Source organism: Caretta caretta, chromosome 7 (genome assembly GCF_965140235.1).
Source record: "Caretta caretta isolate rCarCar2 chromosome 7, rCarCar1.hap1, whole genome shotgun sequence".
Classification (NCBI taxonomy): domain Eukaryota; kingdom Metazoa; phylum Chordata; order Testudines; family Cheloniidae; genus Caretta; species Caretta caretta.
Genome location: NC_134212.1, coordinates 43629390 through 43648492, shown reverse-complemented (window position 1 = coordinate 43648492; position 19103 = coordinate 43629390). Strand labels below are relative to the sequence as shown.

General features: G+C 42.6%; 1 protein-coding gene across 18 annotated transcripts in view; it reads right to left on the bottom strand.

The window, feature by feature from the left end:
• Positions 1-19103, bottom strand: part of NEK4 (NIMA related kinase 4) — a 41391-nt gene that overhangs the window by 16345 nt on the left and 5943 nt on the right. For 8 of the 18 annotated variants that reach the window (XR_012669297.1, XM_075130591.1, XM_075130590.1 and 5 more), the window contains exons 5-12: positions 17752-17906; positions 14217-14358; positions 12804-13223; positions 11670-11723; positions 10928-11071; positions 9983-10123; positions 9506-9572; positions 7819-7925 (exon numbers count right to left, since the gene is read on the bottom strand). Coding sequence is in view for 15 of the 18 variants with exons in the window: in XM_075130591.1 (XP_074986692.1) it covers positions 7819-7925; positions 9506-9572; positions 9983-10123; positions 10928-11071; positions 11670-11723; positions 12804-13223; positions 14217-14358; positions 17752-17906 (1230 nt within the window). In the remaining 3 variants the exon portion in view is untranslated. Of the gene's footprint in view, positions 1-4747; positions 6561-7818; positions 7926-9505; positions 9573-9982; positions 10124-10927; positions 11072-11669; positions 11724-12803; positions 13224-14216; positions 14359-17751; positions 17907-19103 lie in introns of those variants that run through there. The other 10 variants (XR_012669299.1, XR_012669298.1, XM_075130602.1 and 7 more) reach the window with 10 other exon arrangements.

Here is a 19103-nt window from a genome sequence, read left to right as displayed (position 1 = left end):
GGGACTGTGGAGTAAAAAATTCCTTTGCAGGTTACAAAGGCCGAAGAGGGAGAAAGGGAGAAAGAAACAGGATAACTCGATGATCCAGCCAGGCCTGAAGATAAGGAACAAAACTGCCACCCAAGGCCAGCGCACACAAACAAGCTCTCTGCTGCCAAACAGCCAGAAGCCTGTATCCCAGCCCCAGCCAGCCATGAGAAAAGAGAAGTGAGCCAGACAGAACTGAGCCAGACAGAACTGAAGGGGTTGCAAAACTAATAAGATTGTGAAGGCCAGTGAATGGGAACACAACAGTCTCGCGACCCTGAAACCAGTGTGTTTTGGGGAAGCTAAGGAAGCCGCGGAAGGCCGGTTTGGACTGATACAAAGAGCACGGGGGATGGGGGTCCCTGGACGAAATGCCCCCAGAAGAACCCAGGGCTTAAAACCCTCCCGAGAGCTGAAGCAAGTCGGAGATTTACAACAGACCCTAACCGACCTGTGCACAGGGCAGAACTCTCGTCTACCCTTCCCCCTCTTCTTACATTACACCCAGGTTTGGCCAGCCTTGGGTTGTGCATGTGTAAGTATAAAAGTGGATTAGGGCTTGGACACTAATGCTTTCTTCCTCCCTCTGAGTGACATGGGGTGCACCCAACACTCACCGCTGTTATTTGGTTAATAAAGCTTTAAACTTAAGTCACTTGTTATGCTCCTTCATCACCTCCCTAAAAATCCTGCAGCCTCAGTCTGATCACCTGAAGCCCCAGGCAGATTGATAACATAAATCTGTCACACTCCCTTACTTCTCCATCACTAACTTGCCCAGGGAATGAGATTTTTCTACATTACGCTCATTACGTTGGTCAATTCTCAGTTAATGACTTACTAATGACTACAGTATTTTAAAGAAACATTGTTCTTAGACTACAACGTATTAGTCTTTGTAAAAATAAATTGTAAATTTATAAATACTTTAAAATCTATTTTTCTATTTACTCTCCAATGTCCCCAAAAATTTTCCATGATGCTTCAAACCACTCTCCATTTGGCCCTCTCAAATTTTGTGTGTTCAATCCTGAGGACAGCATGCAAAAAACTGCACATCACTAGCATATAATAAATATAATTTATATGTACTAAAATGTCCTTGATTTGTGTGCACAGATGGGGTTTTTGCATGTAGATGTTATTTGCACACACAATAGCATGCAAAAAGACTGTCCCTGCAAATGGTTGGGGTGAGGAGAGTGACATGAACAAACAGAAGCCACACTATGAAACTCTGGCACTTAAGTAGGGTATGTCTACTCTACGAAATTAGGTCGAATTTATAGAAGTTGATTTTTTAGAAAGCAGTTTTATATAGTCGATTGTGTGTGTCCCCACTAAGCGCATTAAGTCGGCGGAGTGCGTCCACAGTACCAAGGCTAGCGTCGACTTTCGGAGCGTTGCACTGTGGATAGCTATCCCACAGTTCTCGCAGTCTCCGCTGCCCATTGAAATTCTGGGTTGAGCTCCCAATACCTGATGGGGCAAAAACATTGTCACGGGTGGTTTTGGGTACGTTTGTCAGTCACCCCTTCCTCCGTGAAAGCAACCGCAAACAATCGTTTCATGCCTTTTTTCCATGCGGGCGCCATACTGCTTTCAGCAGACGGTGCAGTAGGTCTGCAAACTGTTGTCATCAAACAACGGCTTCCGCTGCCACTCTGCTCTCCTGGTGCTATGAATCCACCTCGCAGGTCCTCTATATGACCGTCATCATCCACTGCTTCCGCTGCCACTCTGCTCTCCTGGTGGTCTCGCAGGTCCTCTATATGACCATTGTCATCCGCCACTTCCACTGCAACTCTGCTCGGCTGCTCTTGTCTCGCCATACCACGGCGAACGTGCAGCCCACTCAGCTGTTGTGTCCTGGCAGCAGATGGTGCAGTAGGTCTGCAAAATGGTCATCCAACCACTGGTTCCCCTGCAACTCTGCTCTCCTGCAGACACCATACCATGCCAAGCATGGAGCCCGCTCAGATCACTGTGGCAGTTATGAGCATTGTAAACACCTCGCGCATTATCATGCAGTATATGCAGAACCAGAACCTGCAAAAGCAGGCAAGGAGGCGACGGCAGCGCAGGGACCAGAGTGATGAGGTCAGGGACACAGACTTCTCTCAAAGCACGGGCCCCAGCAGTTTGGCCATCCTAGTGGCAATGGGGCAGGGTCATACCATGGAATGCCAACTCTGGGCTCAGGAAACAAGCACAGACTGGTGGGACTGCATAGTGTTGCGGGTTGGGATGAGCCTCACCTCAGTCCCTGGAAAAATCATGGAGCAGGTCCTCAAGGAATCAATTCTGAAGCACTTACAGAAGAGGAAAGTGATCAGCAACAGTCAGCATGGATTCACCAAGGGCAAGTCATGCCTGACTAATCTAATTGCCTTCTATAACGAGATAACTGGCTCTGTGGATGAGGAGAAAGCAGCGGACGTGTTGTTCCTTGACTTTAGCAAAGCTTTTGACACGGTCTCCCACAGTATTCTTGCCAGCAAGTTAAAGAAGTATGGACTGGATGAATGGACTATAAGGTGGATAGAAAGCAGGCTAGATTGTCGGACTCAACTGATAGTGATCAATGGCTCCATGTCTAGTTGGCAGCCGGTATCAAGTGGAGTGCCCCAAGGATCGGTCCTGGGGCCAGTTTTGTTCAATATCTTCACTAATGATCTGGAGGATGGTGTGGATTGCACCCTCAGCAAGTTTGCAGATAACACTACACTGGGAGGAGAGGTAGATACGCTGGAGGGTAGGGATAGGATACAGAGGGCCCTAGACAAATTAGAGGATTGGGCCAAAAGAAATCTGATGAGGTTCAACAAGGACAAGTGCAGAGTCCTGCACTTGGAAGGAAGAATCCCAGGCACCGCTACAGACTAGGGACCAAATGGCTAGGCAGCAGTTCTGCAGAAAAAGACCTAGGGGTTACAGTGGACGAGAAGCTGGATATGAGTCAACAGTGTGCCCTTGTTGCCAAGAAGGCCAATGGCATTTTGGGATGTATAAGTAGGGGCATTGCCAGCAGATTGAGGGATGTGATCGTTCCCCTCTATTCGACATTGGTGAGGCCTCATCTGGAGTACTGTGTCCAGTTTTGGGCAACACACTACAAGAAGGATGTGGAAAAATTGGAAAACGTCCAGCAGAGGGCAACAAAAATGATTAGGGGACTGGAACACATGACTTATGAGGAGAGGCTGAGGGAACTGGGATTGTTTAGTCTGCAGACGAGAAGAATGAGGGGGGATTTGATAGCTGCTTTCAACTACCTGAAAGGGGGTTCCAAAGAGGATGGATCTAGACTGTTCTCAGTGGTACCAGATGACAGAACGAGGAGTAATGGTCTCAAGTTGCAGTGGGAGAGGTTTAGGTTGGATATTAGGAAAAACGTTTTCACTAGGAGGGTGGTGAAGCACTGGAATGCGTTACCTAGGGAGGTAGTAGAATCTCCCTCCTTAGAAGTTTTTAAGGTCAGGCTTGACAAAGCCCTGGCTGGGATGATTTAGTTGGGGATTGGTCCTGCTTTGAGCAGGGGGTTGGTCTAGATGACCTCCTGAGGTCCCTTCCAAGCCTGATATTCTATATGATTCTATGATTCCCAGTGACTGCGTAACTTTTGCATGCGTAAGAGAATTTCATGGAACTTTGTGACTTGCTTTCCCCGCCCTGAAGTGCACGAATACCAAGATGAGAACAGCCCTCACAGTTCACAAGCAAGTGGCGATAGCCCTCTGGAAGCTTGCAACACCAGACAGCTACCGGTCAGTCGGGCATCAATTTACAGTGGGCAAATCTACTGTGGGGGCTGCTGTGATCCAAGTAGCCAACGCAATCATTGAGCTGCTGCTATCAAGGGTAGTGACTCTGGGAAATGTGCAGGTTATAGTGGATGGCTTTGCTACAATGGGATTCCCTAACTCTGGTGGGTCGATAGACGGAATGCATATCCCTCTCTTTCTTGGGACTGGAGCACCAAGGCAGCCAGTACATAAACCGAAAGGGGTACTTTTCAATGGTGCTGCAAGCATTGGTGGATCACAAGGGACATTTCACCAACATCAATGTGGGATGGCCGAGAAAGGTACATGACGCTCGCATCTTCAGGAACTCTGGTCTGTATGAACAGCTGCAGCAAGGGACTTACTTCCCAGACCAGAAAATAACCGCTGGGGATGTTGAAATGCCTATAGTTATCCTTGGGGACCCAGCCTACCCCTTAATGCCATGCCTCATGAAGCTATATACAGGCAACCTGGATAGTAATCAGGAGCTGTTCAACTATAGGCTGAGCAAGTGCAGAATGGTGGTAGAATGTGTATTTGGATGTTTGAAAGCTTGCTGGCGCAGTTTACTGACTCGGTTAGACCTCAGCGAAACCAATATTCCCATTGTTATTATTGCTTGCTGTGTGCTCCACAATAGCTGTGAGAGTAAGGGAGAGATGTTTATGGCGAGGTGGGAAGTTGAGGCAAATCGCCTGGCCACTTATTACACACAGCCAGACACCAGGGTGGCTAGAAAAACACAGCAGGGCGCGCTGCACATCAGAGAAGCTTTGAAAGCCAGTTTCATGGGTGACCAGGCTACGGTGCGACAGTTCTGTTTGTTTCTCCTTGATGAAAACCCGCCCCCTTGGTTCACTCTACTTCACTGTAAGCCAACCGCCCTCCCCTCCCCCCTTTGATCACCGCTTGAAGAGGCAATAAAGTCACTGTTGTTTCAAATTCATGCATTCTTTATTAATTCGTCACACAAATAGGGGGATAACTGTCAAGGTAGCCCGGGAGGGATAGGGGAGGAGGGAAGGACAAGGCCACACTGCACTTCAAAACTTATTGAATGCCAGCCTTCTCTTGCTTGGGCAGTCCTCTGTGGTGGAGTGGTTGGGTGCCCAGAGCACCCCCCCCCCATGTTCTTGGGCATCTGGGTGAGGAGGCTATGGAACTTGGGGAGGATGGCAGTTGATTACCACAGGGGCTGCAGTGGCGGTCTGTGCCTTTCCTGCACCTCAACCATATGCTGGAGTATATCAGTTTGATCCTCCAGTAGCCTCAGCATTGCATCATGCCTCCTCCCATCATGCTGCCGCCACCTCTTCTGTTGTTCCAGCCATCTATCCTCTCGCCCGTTCCTCCCGTCCTCATGTTCATTTTGTGCTTTCCTGGACACTGTCTGCCTCCATGCATTCTGCTGGGCTCTTTCAGTGCATGAGCTCAGAGAACATTTCATCACAAGTGCGTTTTTTTCGCCTTCTTATCTGTGCTAGCCCCTGGGACGGAGATGCTAGTAGCAGTGTTGAAATATTTGCAGCTGCGGGAGGGGAAAAAAAAGGGAGAGTAAAATTGAAAAAGACACACTGGCCATTTAAAAGGAGGAGCTGATGTTTTCAGGTTAACATGCAGCACAAACCCAACTAAACCCCCCCACGCGCACACACCCCTAATTCTCTGGGATGATCGCTTCACCCCTCCCCCCATCGCGTGGCTAACAGCAGGGATGACTTATTTTCAGACACAGGCAAACAGCCCAGCAGGAACGGCCACCTCTGAATGTCCCCTTAATAAAATTCCCCTATTTCAACCAGGTGACCATGAATGATATCACTCTCCTGAGGATAACACAGAGAGATAAAGAACAGATGTTGCTTGAATGCCAGCCAACACCGGGACCACATGCTGCCATGCTCTCTTATGCAATGGATTCTAGACTATGTGCTATTGGCCTGGCGTGGTAAAGTGTCCTACCATGGAGGATGCAGTAAGGGTGCCCTCCCCAGAAACCTTCTGCAAAGCCTTTGGGAGTACCTCCAGGAGAACTTCATTGAGATGTCCCTGGAGGATTTCCACTCCATTCCCAGACACGTTAACAGACTTTTCCAGTAGCTGTACTGCCCGTGAATGCATCCCAAGTCTTCAGGGCAAATAATCATTAAACACGCTTGCTTTTAAACCGTGTATTATATTTACAAAGGTACACTCACCACAGGTGACTTCTCCGCCTTCAAGGTCCGGGAGCCTGGGTTGGGAGGGTATTGGCTCCAGGGTGATAAACAGTTCCTGGCTGTCGGGGAGAATGGTTTCTCCACTTGCCTAGTGTGTGCTATCTTCCTCGTCCCACAAATCCTCATCCCTGTTGCGTGAGACTCCCTTGCAGGAGTCCACGTACAGGTGTGGGGTAGTTGTAGGGGCACCCCCTAGAACTGCATGCACCTCATCATAGAAGCAGTATGTCTGGGGCTCTGATCCTGAGCAGGCTTTTGCCTCTGTGGTTTTTTGGTAGGCTTGCCTGAGCTCCTTAAGTTTCATGTGGTACTGCTGTGGGTCCCTGTTATAGCCTCTGTCCTTCATGCCCTTGGAGATTTTTTCAAATATTTTTGCATTTAGTCTTTTCGAATGGAGTTCTGATAGCACGGATTTATCTCCTCATACACCGATCAGATCCAGTACCTCCTGTTCGGTCCATGCTGGAGCTCTTTTGCAATTCTGGGACTCCATGGTCACCTGTGCTGATGAGATCTGCACGGTCACCTGTGCTGATCAGTTTGCCATGGTGGCCAAACAGGAAATGAAATTCAAAAGTTTGCAGGGCTTTTCCGGTCTCTCTGGCCAGTGCATCCGAGTTCAGAGTGCTGTCCAGAGTGGTCACAATGGAGCACTCTGGGATAGCTCCCGGAGGCCAATACTGTCCAATTGCATCCACACTACCCCAAATTCGACCCTGCGATGTCGATTTCAGCGCTAATCCCTTTGTCAGGGAAGAGTACAGAAATCAATTTTAAGAGCCCATTAAGTCGACAAAAATGGCTTCATTGTGTGGATGGGTGCAGGGTTAAATTGATTTAACGCTGCTAAATTCGACCTAAACTCGTAGTGTAGGCCAGGGCTAAGTTGGACCTCTTTCAAGTCCATATTTAGAAGTGTACCTTTAAAGAAACTTCTACTTTGTGTACTAAAATACATTTATGATCTTACTAAAGATATATATGAATTATGCAATGAAGATGTTAATGAAAAATCAATCATTTCCATTGTAAAGTTTTGAGAATTTGATTTAACAATTACTACTTTTGTCAGCATATAAGTTTATGCATTAGCCAATAGGACTACAAATTGAGAAGTAATCATCAAACTCCAGTAGACAAATAGTATTACGTATTCCAAGTAACCAACTGGCCTGAAACGGATTGTTGGGGGATTGTTTTATTGATATTTGATTTTCAGTGTGCCCACTCAAATGGCAGTTTTCTCATTTAAAAAAAAATATATATATATATATATATTTACTAGTTCTCTTCACTTGTGTATTTTTTTTGTTGGTTTCTTTTCACAGCATCGGTTCCATAACATTTGTTTTAAGCAAATTTAGCAGATAAGCCAATCAGACTACATGAATGAACAAACCTCAGGATATTTTTCAACTCACAGCAAGTGAAATTATTTATCCACAGTCAAAGTATAGCTCAGGAAGTGGCAGGGTGAGCTATCCACCCAGTAAGCCATAACTATACTTCAGAGAGGCTAACTGACTTATTCAATTCTTTGCTTCTGCTGAGTGAATTGACCTGAACTGGAAACTGATCTTACCAAATATAAAAGCTGAGTTAAAAGTTGAGTTATTGTACTCAATGCCTTTTGCAGCAACAGCTTCAGAATAGCCATGCATTCTTATTGGCCAGGAGGTTCCTCTACAGCATGTTATATTTTGTAATACACCTTTTTTTGTTTATTTTTCTACTCAAATTTGGTCTACATTTAAATATTTCAAAAGCAGATGACCCCAGTTTACCTGAGAAATACTGGGATCTGACGAGGACTGAGTAACTTTAATAAGATTTTCCACAAGTGATTTTGCTTCAACTACCGCACTATGTGATGCTCGTCTTGCCGCAGGCACTAGAAGGATGACATAAGAACATAAGAACAGCCATACTGGGTCAGACCAAAGGTCCATCAAGCCCAGTATCCTGTCCTCCGACAGTGGCCAATGGCAGGTGCCCCAAAGGGAATGAACAGACAGGTTATCAACAAGTGATCCATGCCCTGTAACCCAATCCCAGCTTCTGGCAAACAGAGGCTAGGGACACCATTCCTGCCCATCCTGGCTAATAGCTATTGATGGACCTATCTAGCTTCCTTTTTGAACCCTGTTATAGTATTGGCCTTCACAACACCCTCTGGCAAGGAGTTCCAGAGGCTGACAGTGCGTTGCATGAAAAAATACTTTGTTTTAAACCTGCTACCTATTAATTTCATTTGGTGGCCCCTTGTTCTTGTATTATGAGAAGGAGTAAACAACACTTCCTTATTTACTTTCTCTATACCACTCATGATTTTATAGACCTCTATCATATCCCCCCCTTAGTCGCCTCTTTTCCAAGCTGAAAAGTCCCAGCCTTATTAATCTCTCCTCATATGAAAGCCATTCTATACCCCTAATCATTTTTCTTGCCCTTTTCTGTACCTTTTCTAGTTCTAATAGATCTTGGAGATGGGGCAACCACATCTGCACACAGTATTCAAGGTGTGGGCGTACCATGGATTTATATAGAGGCAATATATTTTCTGTCTTATTATCTATCCCTTTCTTGAGGATTCCCAACATTCTGTTTGCATTTTTGACTGCCCCTGCACATTGAGTGGATGATTTCAGAAAACTATCCACGATGAAGCCAAGATCTCTTTCTTGAGTGGTAACAGCTAATTCAGATCCCATCATTGTATAGGAATAGTTGGGATTATGTTTTCCAGGGGGCATTACTTTTCATTTATCAACATGAAATTTCATCTGCCATTTTGTTGCCCAGTCACATTTTTACATTTATTTTGAATAGGTACAAGGGAGACACTAAAGTCTGGCAGAATGTAGGTGTATGCTCTGCTAATTCCCCACACTGCTCTACCGAGGACTCTTAATTCTGGCTTTCACTATCCCTTGGTGTTCCATTCCTGACCTGGGTCTCTCCAAAAAGCTTTGTCAATGCACTTAAATGATGACATTCACCACCACCTTACATTCCAGTCCTGGGCATCTCAGGCAGACTGCTCCTAATACCAGTTGTATGGTAACTTTGTGATGGTGACATGAACAAGACCAAACTCATTTTTCTCAACTAATTCTGATTCTGAACCTTTTAATCTTGTTTTGCAAACTGGGCACTGGTGACAGTAAAGCATTTTAGTGTCCTCCAAACATACTATCAGGGTCAGAAAAACTAGCCAACAAAAACACCCAAGGCTTCTAGCTGAAAAGTGCATTTCTTGTGGAAACATCACATTGCCACCATTAGAGCCACTGAATGAGCATTACAAAAATAAAAGTTGTGTTAAATAAAAACTCCTATTAACATCAAAGCTATATTTCAACTGTATCTTTGAGGAAGTTAATACTAAAGACCAGATTGCAAATTAGTGTTTCCATAGAGAAGCCATCCCACTGCATCAGTTGAAGAGTTAACATAAAAAAAAAAAGTTACCAGAAGGAAACATCTTTTCTTGCGATTGTTTTAGCCTCCTCCTCTCTCTTGCCGACAACGGTCTACCCTTTAAATAAATCAAATCAATATTAATAGTGGCAGTCATAGTGGTTTTTTATTTTGTCATATTTGAAATGAAAACTTTTGTCCAAATAACCTGGAAAAGATGGCTACTAACTAAAGTTTTCAGGCAGTTCAGTATGCATTGTATTAAATTTTTTCCATGGTGATCTTGATCAACAAACCTAATTCCTGTAGGAAAGGAGCCTCCAGCCTCCTTATTTCAATTAAGGGAAAGAGGAGCTGGCTTTCTTTCCTCCTACCTGATCAGTCAGATGCAAGAAAGAAATTTAATCACTGAGGATAACTTCTGTACATTTCTTTTCCCCACCCCACATGCTTTTGGAGTAAACTACTCAGAAGAAATAGTAAGAAAATGACAAAAATAGATCTGAACATAAAATGTTCAGAACAAACCTCTGAAATTGCTCTCTCACTATTTTTAGAGCTATTTACAGACTCTGTGACTTTAGAGCCATGCTGATCTGCAGGGCTGTAAGTTGTCTTCATATTCACATCAGAAAGAGAAGGTAAGGGCCACGGAGCAACTTCTGTGAGCTTAGAGAGAATTAGAAAATGATTACAGTCTCATTTCCTCTTTCAACAAATTAAAATGCTTTGAAATCTAGAACTGCAAACACCAAACTAGCAACCCAGGACTGGGAGTCAGGACTCTTGGGTCCTATCCACAATTCTACCATTGCCTTATTGTCACACACACACTTTTCCCTAACTTCCTTATACTCCTTCTGTCTACATTTCGCTAACACCCTCACAACAAAACCCCATGCAAAAAACAAAAATATCATAGAACTAAAATGACATTTGAAGCTCACCGCACTGTTCACTATGCTTGTATGTCATACCCTTTCCCCCCAATCCTTCGTCTGTCTATTTACACTGTCAGCTCTTTCTGGGGATAGGGATTGTCTCTAACTATATGTTCCATACAGTGCCAACCACAATAAGGATCCAGTCTTGGCTGGGGGTCTCTAGGTACTACTGTAATAAAATAAATAATAATAATGTCATATAATCTTTCTGGGCTTTAATTTGTTCATGTCTCCTAGAAGGATTATAATTTTGTACCTCTGAGTGTTGAGAGGCTTACTGATCATAGACTGCTTTGAAATCCTTGGGCAAAAGGCACCCACAAAAGTATATTTCCAAGGCCCGCAGAGAGTTACTCATTTTGTTATAAATGCAATTCTATGGATGTGTATGAAATGAGATTATACACTGACTGGAGATGGTTCAACTAGTGGAAAGGATCTACAAACTGTTACAATCTTTTTGTAGGATGGAAAGAAAACTAAGATAGAGGTACACTGCCATTTTAGAGAGATACATTTTTATCTGCACCTTCTCTGAACAGACTTCATCTAGCTCCCTTTTCTTCTGCCATTGCTGCCGTGAGAGAGAAGGTTCATAGAAAGAGCTATGAGGCTGTAAGTAAGAAGTGAATTTTTCCTGAACATCTTCTGGATTTCCATGAGAGGCTTCATCCTAAAAAGTAAAAATATTTTTCTAATCTTTAGGCATGTGTTTTCCTGATTCCAATGTAGACATGTTCTTGCATATATTAACAAAGGCCACTTAACCCTTTGGAATGCTACGGATTTTATCTTAATCACAACCACCATAAACAGCTATTTCAAATTAAATTAGAGACAGGAAATACAAAAAAAAATTTAAATATACCACCCCCAAACACACTACATTAACATTGCAACAAGGTGAATATTTTAAATAATCTAAGTTAGAACATTCAAAATCATGCTCCCCATCACAATTAGCACATTAGTTGAACAGGTAACCATAAACAAATTTCACAAGTTCTGTACACTGTCTATCGTAATACTGCAATATCCTGTTTTAGTATTTTACAACAAATATGTGTTAGCAAAATTTCAGATATGTTCCACCATTCTAACAGCAACTTCAGAAAACCAATTTGTATTGCAATAATAATCCTTCTCCAAAAATCAAATATTCTAGGGGAAAAGATAGTCCCCAGACAACAACATTTGAGATTTCCCTTTAAAGAAATACAACTATTTTAAAGCCAACAAACTAAGCAGAACTATAATGGTAGAACACTTACTTGAATTATGACAGGAACAAACGATGCTAGAAGCTTCTCAGTGGAGTCCAAACTCTAAAATAAGTTACTACATTTTCATGAACTAAAATAAGAGCAAGCTTAGTAAAAAGTGTATATATTAGCAATGCGAGAAAGACAGGCTTTAAAAGTCTCATTCTAGAACAGAACTTGGTGAATCACTAACTAAATGAAACAAAGTCCTTATATAGGATTGAATGGTAACAACAGCAGCATATTCAGGACAGACCTACTGTTTAAATCCAAGGCATAAGACACAATAGGGAAATCAACTGTATTTTACTTTAATATACTTTCATTAAGAGTCAAAACATTGCTGGCCCTGTGCATGTGCACCAGAAAGAGGCAAGGGCAAAGAAGCCCCTTACATGAATGTGCTAGGGAAGCGGGTAAGAGAATCATTTTGGCTGCAAATGCTGAAGAGTGCAGGGGAAAGGTCAATGGTCAATGTTTTTGCCTCCACCAATCACCCAAATGACGCACTCTGGAAGCTGGAGAGGAGGGAGGGCCAGGATACTTTAACATTTTCCCCCTTCCCAAGGCTTCTCTTTTCTGGTAGTCTCATTTCTTGTTTACTCCTTCACTCTTCTCTTTAGTAATCACATCCCCATTAAACAAAATTTTCCTTTCCCCTCCTTCAGTCTTCCTTTAAAATCTCTTCATCTCTCTTCCTCCTTCCCTTCAGTTTCTTCTCCTACATTTTCCTTCCACCATCCTCTACCTTCTCTAACTCCATTTCCATTATACTCTCCCTTCCTCCTCCAATCCCCATCCCAAATTAGGGCTGAACATGGCAGAAAGAGATAGAGAAGCATAGTCCATTTGGAATAGGGATGTAGGAGCTCCAAACATTTTCTTGCCTCATCCTTTTACAATTGGAAGCAGACAATTTTTGATCCCAGGCAAGAACAAAGACAATTAAGGTTTGAGCCCCAGCCTTTGTCTTATACAGAAGCAGTGCTGCAGGGATATTCGAGCTTTTAATTGCTTCGGCACCCCAAAGCCTGATTAGAAGTGCCCCACTTTGAAAGGTAACATTTGTTCAGCTTTGTTCTTTCTATAAACCATCTACTAGTTCAACCTTCTACCAAGCACATTTAAGAGTTAAATAATTACCTGGTCATCATTTTGCTTTTGGTCCTTTGAGACAGGCTGCAGGAGTTTCAAAGTGTCATCTCCTTCATCTGAGACAACAGCAGCAAACTGCTTAGAATCCACAATTTCAGTTCTAGAAACTTGCTTTGAGTTTTGCTGTAGTCTATCTTCCTTAGTCTGTGGGACATTAGATGTTATTTTAGATTCTACTTCACTAGGAATGCTTAAGCACCTTGCTTTGTTATCCTGTAGTAAGTGATCACTTTTAGAGTTCCTCCTTTCAGACAGTAAAATATCAATATTCACTTTGCTAATTGTTGCTATGGAAACTCCTGTGCTGTTCTTCTCATTCTTGTTTGCATTTTTTTCAGGCTCAGCAGCTGGTTTCTCTGAGGGATGAATTTCAAAAGTTTTATCTTTGATTAAATGTTTTTCTTCATTCTGTAATTAAAAAAGCAGAAGTGGAATTACCCTCTGACGAATATTTTAGAAGCTCAAAGAAGTCACTTGCATACCAGACAGTACATAAAGTGATAATGAAACAAAATCATAATCAAGTACTATTTGGAAGCATCGATAAGGGATAACACAAAGGTTTCAGAGTAGCAGCCATGTTAGTCTGTATTCGCAAAAAGAAAAGGAGTACTAGTGGCACCTTAGAGACTACCAATTGGATATAACAAAGACTCTCATAAGCTATAAAGTCTGATGAGAAGCTTGGGACTTCAGATGTCAACACAGCCTATTCCATAAGCAATGCACCCACCTTGCCCCTATGACCACAAGTGATAAACGGGCTCTCCAAAATGTATTAAACCACATGTTTAAGGCTTCAATATTAAAAACTAACATCAACTGGCAAACAGTGCAGAAAATGAACAGCGGGCAAGTGATTAATCTTTGTGACTTGATCTATTTGGATTACTGTAAAGTATTCACCTCTGGTAACAAGCAATTTTCCTCAAACATATAATCATTTTCCAGTCACAAGCTGCAGCAAATATTTTCACTGTCAACATTTGCCTGTCATTAAACATTTGCATTTCAGTTAGTCCAGTGACTTCAGATACTCTACTGGGTATACAGTGTCACAGCATTCACATGATTGTGCCATATGCAAAAGTTTATGCAACTGTATGGTTAAAAAAAATCCACATAACAGCTTCACAGAATAAGGATTAGGTATAATGTTTCATGAGTATTTTTCAGTAAAGATCAGTGCAATTAGTTTTACTAATTCGTGGCTATTTTAGCTCCAACTGTAGATGAATACAGCTCCTTTCCCCCTTTATATGTTGTTTACACAGTTTTATTGAATACAAATATATTAGGAAATCACAAAGCATTTCAAAATATATTTTTATATCATGTCACTGAATATTTACACAAATAATTTAAAAAAACCAATGTATCCTTTGGAAAAAAGTAACTTACGGCACTTTCTCTCCTGGCTTGCTCAGAGGGATGTTTTTTGGGTGTGATGTTTCCATTATTAGATCGAGTCTTCACCGAGATCACAGAAGCAGCACTTCTGGGTATAGAATCAGATATTTTCTGATGATTTTTGGCTGTTTTTCTTTAAAGAAAATGACAACAACAAAAAAAGGACAAAAATAAGATGTTTGTGGTTTAGACTACCTTATTAAATAGATGCCATCCATCTACAGAAGATGCCATCCATCTACCCTTTTACATTTGTAGAAAATATTTTAAATTTCCACTAATTACAGAGTTTCTATCTGAAGTGCTAAACACTGGGCTTGATTTTCTCTGCTTTGTATCTTGTATAGCAGTGATCTCCAACCTTTTTATGCAGAAGATCAGTTTTTGATTTAAGTGTGACCCAGGAGCTACCCCGCCCCTTCCCTGAGGCCCCGCCTCGCTCACTCCATCCCCCCCGTCGCTTGCTCTCCCCCACCCTCACTCACTTTCACCAGGCTGGGGCAGGAGGTTGGGGTTCAGGAGGGGGTGCGGGCTCTGGGCTGGGGCCCGAGGGGTTCAGAGAGTGGGATGGGGCTCCAGGCTGAGCCTGGGGCAGGGGTGCGGGAGGAGGCTCAGGGCGCAGTCTCTGGGAGGGGGCTCAGGGCAAGGGCTTCTGGGTGCAGGAGGGAGTTTGGAGTGTGGGCTCCTGCAAGACAGCACCTACCTCGGTCGGCTCCCGGATGGCAGTGCAGCAGGGCTAAGGCAGGCTCCCTGCCTGCCCTGGCCCCATGCCACTCCCAGAAGTGACCAGCACACCCCTGCAGCCCTTGGGTGGGAAGGGCAGGGGTCCCCGTGCACTGTTTCTGCCCACAAGCACCACCCCTGCAGCTCCCATTGTCTGCAGTTCTCCATTCCCAGCCAATGGGAGTTGTAGGGGAGATGTTTGCAGGCAGGAGCAGCGCACGGAGACCCCTGCCCCCACCCCTTGCCCCGGCTGCTTCCAGGAGTGGCATGGGGCTGGGGCAGGCAGGGAGCCTGCCTTAGCCCTGCTGCACTTCCGGACTTTTAGCAGCTGGACATCGCAATAGACTGTCAGAGGCTATAGGATCGACCAGTTGATCACGATCTACTGGTTGGTGACCACTGTTGTAGAGTCATTTTCAGCTGTGCAGAGTTAGAATGTTAGTGGTACTTTGCACTGATTTGGTAGTAATTTATATCCACTTTGCATAGGTGTAAGTGACTGCACAGTGTACAACCAAGACAATAAGGCTCATCCATTTGGGGAAAAATATTTGACAATTAAGTTTATTGCCAATCGGTCTCAAAAACTGGGAGTAATGAAGTAGTTAACCAAATCTGATGACAAAATTTTATATTCAACTTTTTTGTTGAACATCAAGTTAAAAACAAGCAAATAGCAAAAGCAACTTGTCTTTTGGTGATTTCAAATATGATGAAGTGGCCTTAACACAGACTGATAAGGAAACGCAAGTGACAATATATATTTCCTATCCATATTTCGGATTTATTGTCCGTCTTTATCTCACTTTTCTATTTGGTGCAAGCACGATCACAGATTTACCATAGAACTTGGAATTTGCACAGAGTTTATTAACCAGATGATTTGTAATTTTCTCAAATGTCACAGAATCGTTTCTAATTTTTACCACTATCTCCTCTCAACTTGTGAGCTCACTCTGGTCTGTGTACGCTGGAATGGTCAGCAGGAAAGAAGCAGTCCTGTTTTTGTTTTATTTAAATATGAGATACATGAACTGGCATAAACGCAGTGACTGGGGAGAGTGCGTCTCTCATTATTCAACATCCTCCCTCCCATAATCCAAGATTTTTCCTCCCCCTTTCATTGTCTGGCACTGAACGAAGACCAGCCTCCACAGGGTCTCGCATGTCCCAATCTGAAAGCTACTTCCCCCTCTTCTTAAGCGACCATGATGCTCTTCCTCCAGCCAGAAAGAAGAGTAAAGAGACCCTTCAGAACAGATCCTATAGATGTGTCTATACTGCAGTTAAAAACCCACTGCTGGCCCATCTCAGCTGACTCAGGTTCGTGGGGCATGGGGTACAGGGCTGTCAAATTGCATTGTGAAAAGAAAAGGAGTACTTGTGGCACCTTAGAGACTAACCAATTTATTTGAGCATGAGCTTTCGTGAGCCACAGCTCACTTCATCAGATGTTTACCGTGGAAACTGCAGCAGACTTTATATACACACAGAAATCATGAAACAATACCTCCTCCCACCCCACTGTCCTGCTGGTAATAGCTGATCTGGGACCTTTGAGGGGGAGGGTCCCAGAGCCCAGGCTCCAGCCTGAGCCCAAACATACACAAAAATTCTACAGTCCCGCACAGCCCAGTGAGGTCAAGTCAGCTGACATGGGCCAGCTGCAGGTGTTGAACTGCCGTGTAGACATACCCAAATTCTACTCTGTGCATTGGTGGAAAGGTAGTGCTCATGCAGCTATCTTCCTTTCATCCGACAGTCCAAGTGTATCACAGCTGCAAGAGACTTCAACCTTATTAGTGCTGAGAGTCTCAAGATTACTCCCTAAACCAGGTCTTCTCCATTGCTTCAGCCAAGCTACCTTCGATTTTTAATTTTATCAAATTGAGGATTACAATGGGATTCTCCGGTTGTCAATTAAAAAAAGAACAACCTCCGATTTTCTAAATAAGATGGTTAATCAGGGAACAATCTATGTGGCAGATCACTTTAAAATTCTGTATGCCCACAATACTTTGCTCCTTTATAGCACTTGCCTTTTGAGGATCTAATTGTTTTAAAATATTAATTAATCCTTACAACTTTTCTGTTAAGTAGGTCAATATTACCATGACCATTTTACAGATGGGGAATACTGTCAGACAGGTTAATTAACTTGCCTAAGGAGCCTCAGTTCCAGAGCTATGAAGAAAACCTGGGGTGTCCCATACTCTAATAAGTAATCTATCCTCCCATCTTTCACAAGTTATAATATACTAAAAATCAACAGTGGACATGAACCAAACAATGTGGCATGTTTTTCCCAAATAATGGATACATTAAGAATAAGGTTTTTAGTTTTTCTATAAAATTAAACACTGATTCATTGCAGTTTATTACTAAGTGCTCCTAATTAGGGCAGCCAAATACAACTTCTAACATTTAATCAGGTAAGACTTTTCTGTCTGGCTGGTTTCAAACACTCGAAGTGGACAAACAATAGGAGGATTTACTTTCTGAAGGTAATATGCAACCCCAAATTTAAATCCACTTTCCTTCTACATAGGCCTAATGTAACTAATTTCCATCCTCTCTTAGTTGTCTCTCCTGTAATAGTTCTCAAATAATTTCTTCCCTCAACAATCTCAAAAGATCCTTTCTGCCCCATACCCTGCAGTTACACACAGCAAAACTAACTTCAACATCCTGCTCCGAAATCTGGCAAAAATTGTAAAACAATGATTACAACATTATGCTCAACAATCTGTTACGCAAACCAATAGTTTTATATAGAACTATTAATAAAATAAATATATCTTACGCCTTTGTGGCTTCCAAAAACAGAGAGATTTGATGCTTGATATATGGTTGCCTTAGTATGCTTTTCACATTGGGTCTTTCTTCAGGCTTTTTGCTAAGCATAGTTCTTATTAGTTCTGCCAGTTGTGGACTGTAATCCTTTGGCATCGGTGGCAGCTGTAATTGTATTGAAAGGATACATTTGATTATGGGAATGAATGGATTGCTAATTTTCATAATAGGAAGCTAATGGTTTTTGTTTGCTGTACATTGATGTAGTCATCAAAACAATTAACCCATTTGCCTGCAGGAATTGCTGCATTATTTGAGCATTAGGGCTCTGATTCAGCTAGGTACTTAAACACATCCCTAACTTTAAGTACAGTAGTCCCACTGACGTCAATAGGACAGCTCACATACTTAAAGTTAGCGAAGTGCTTAAGTATCTTACTGAACAGAGGCTTGTGTAAAGTTTAATGAAAGAACTCTATATAATTTTTTTCTTAATGAACAGCTAACCACAAAATATGGCCAATATACACAAAAGATTGCATATAAAAAAAATCAATTCCCTGGTAAGCTGGATTCAGAAATTTTAAAGCAAGGTATTCAAAGCTGGTCAGTTGTGCTTTGTAAGATTTGCAAATGAAAATCTAGTCACAGAGAATCTTCAGTTTATTTAAAACATTTTTGATACAGCTGAAGATCAGGATTTAAATTTGTTTTATAAGATGCCAAACCAAATCAGGAATTAATTTATAACATGCCAAACCAAATCAGGACCCCTCAGGAGGTCATGAGGTTATTACATGGGGGGGGGGGGTCGTGAGCTGTCAGCCTCCACCTCAAACTTCGCTTTGCCTCCAGCATTTATAAGGACGCTAAAAAAAATAAAAAAGTGTTCTTAATTTATAACAGGAGTGGGTCTCACATAGCAAGCCTCTGAGTGCAAGGGGTCACCAGCACAAAAGGTTTGAGAACCATTGTGCTAAAGTAATCCAGCTGTATATGTCAAACAAGAAAACACCGTGATATGATTCTTCGCATAATGTTAAAAGTGGAAACTTTATACTCTAAAGTGTTGAAGTGACTTACTTCCTCCAATCTACTAGCTGCACAAGGTGAACAACAAAATTCTAGTGATACCTTAAAAAGAAACTACTTTCTGGATCTGCCATTACCTCAGTAGGTACCCACATCTCACACGAAACATTAGAATGGACAGGATGATGCAGTTTTCTCATCACACATGTGGAAAAAAAATTATACTAACCCCACAAATGAGAGTTGAAATTCTTACTTTTGATTGAAAACAGTTATCTCAAGTTCCCGACACAAGAGTGGACTACAGGTCTGAATATACAAATTTTGCAT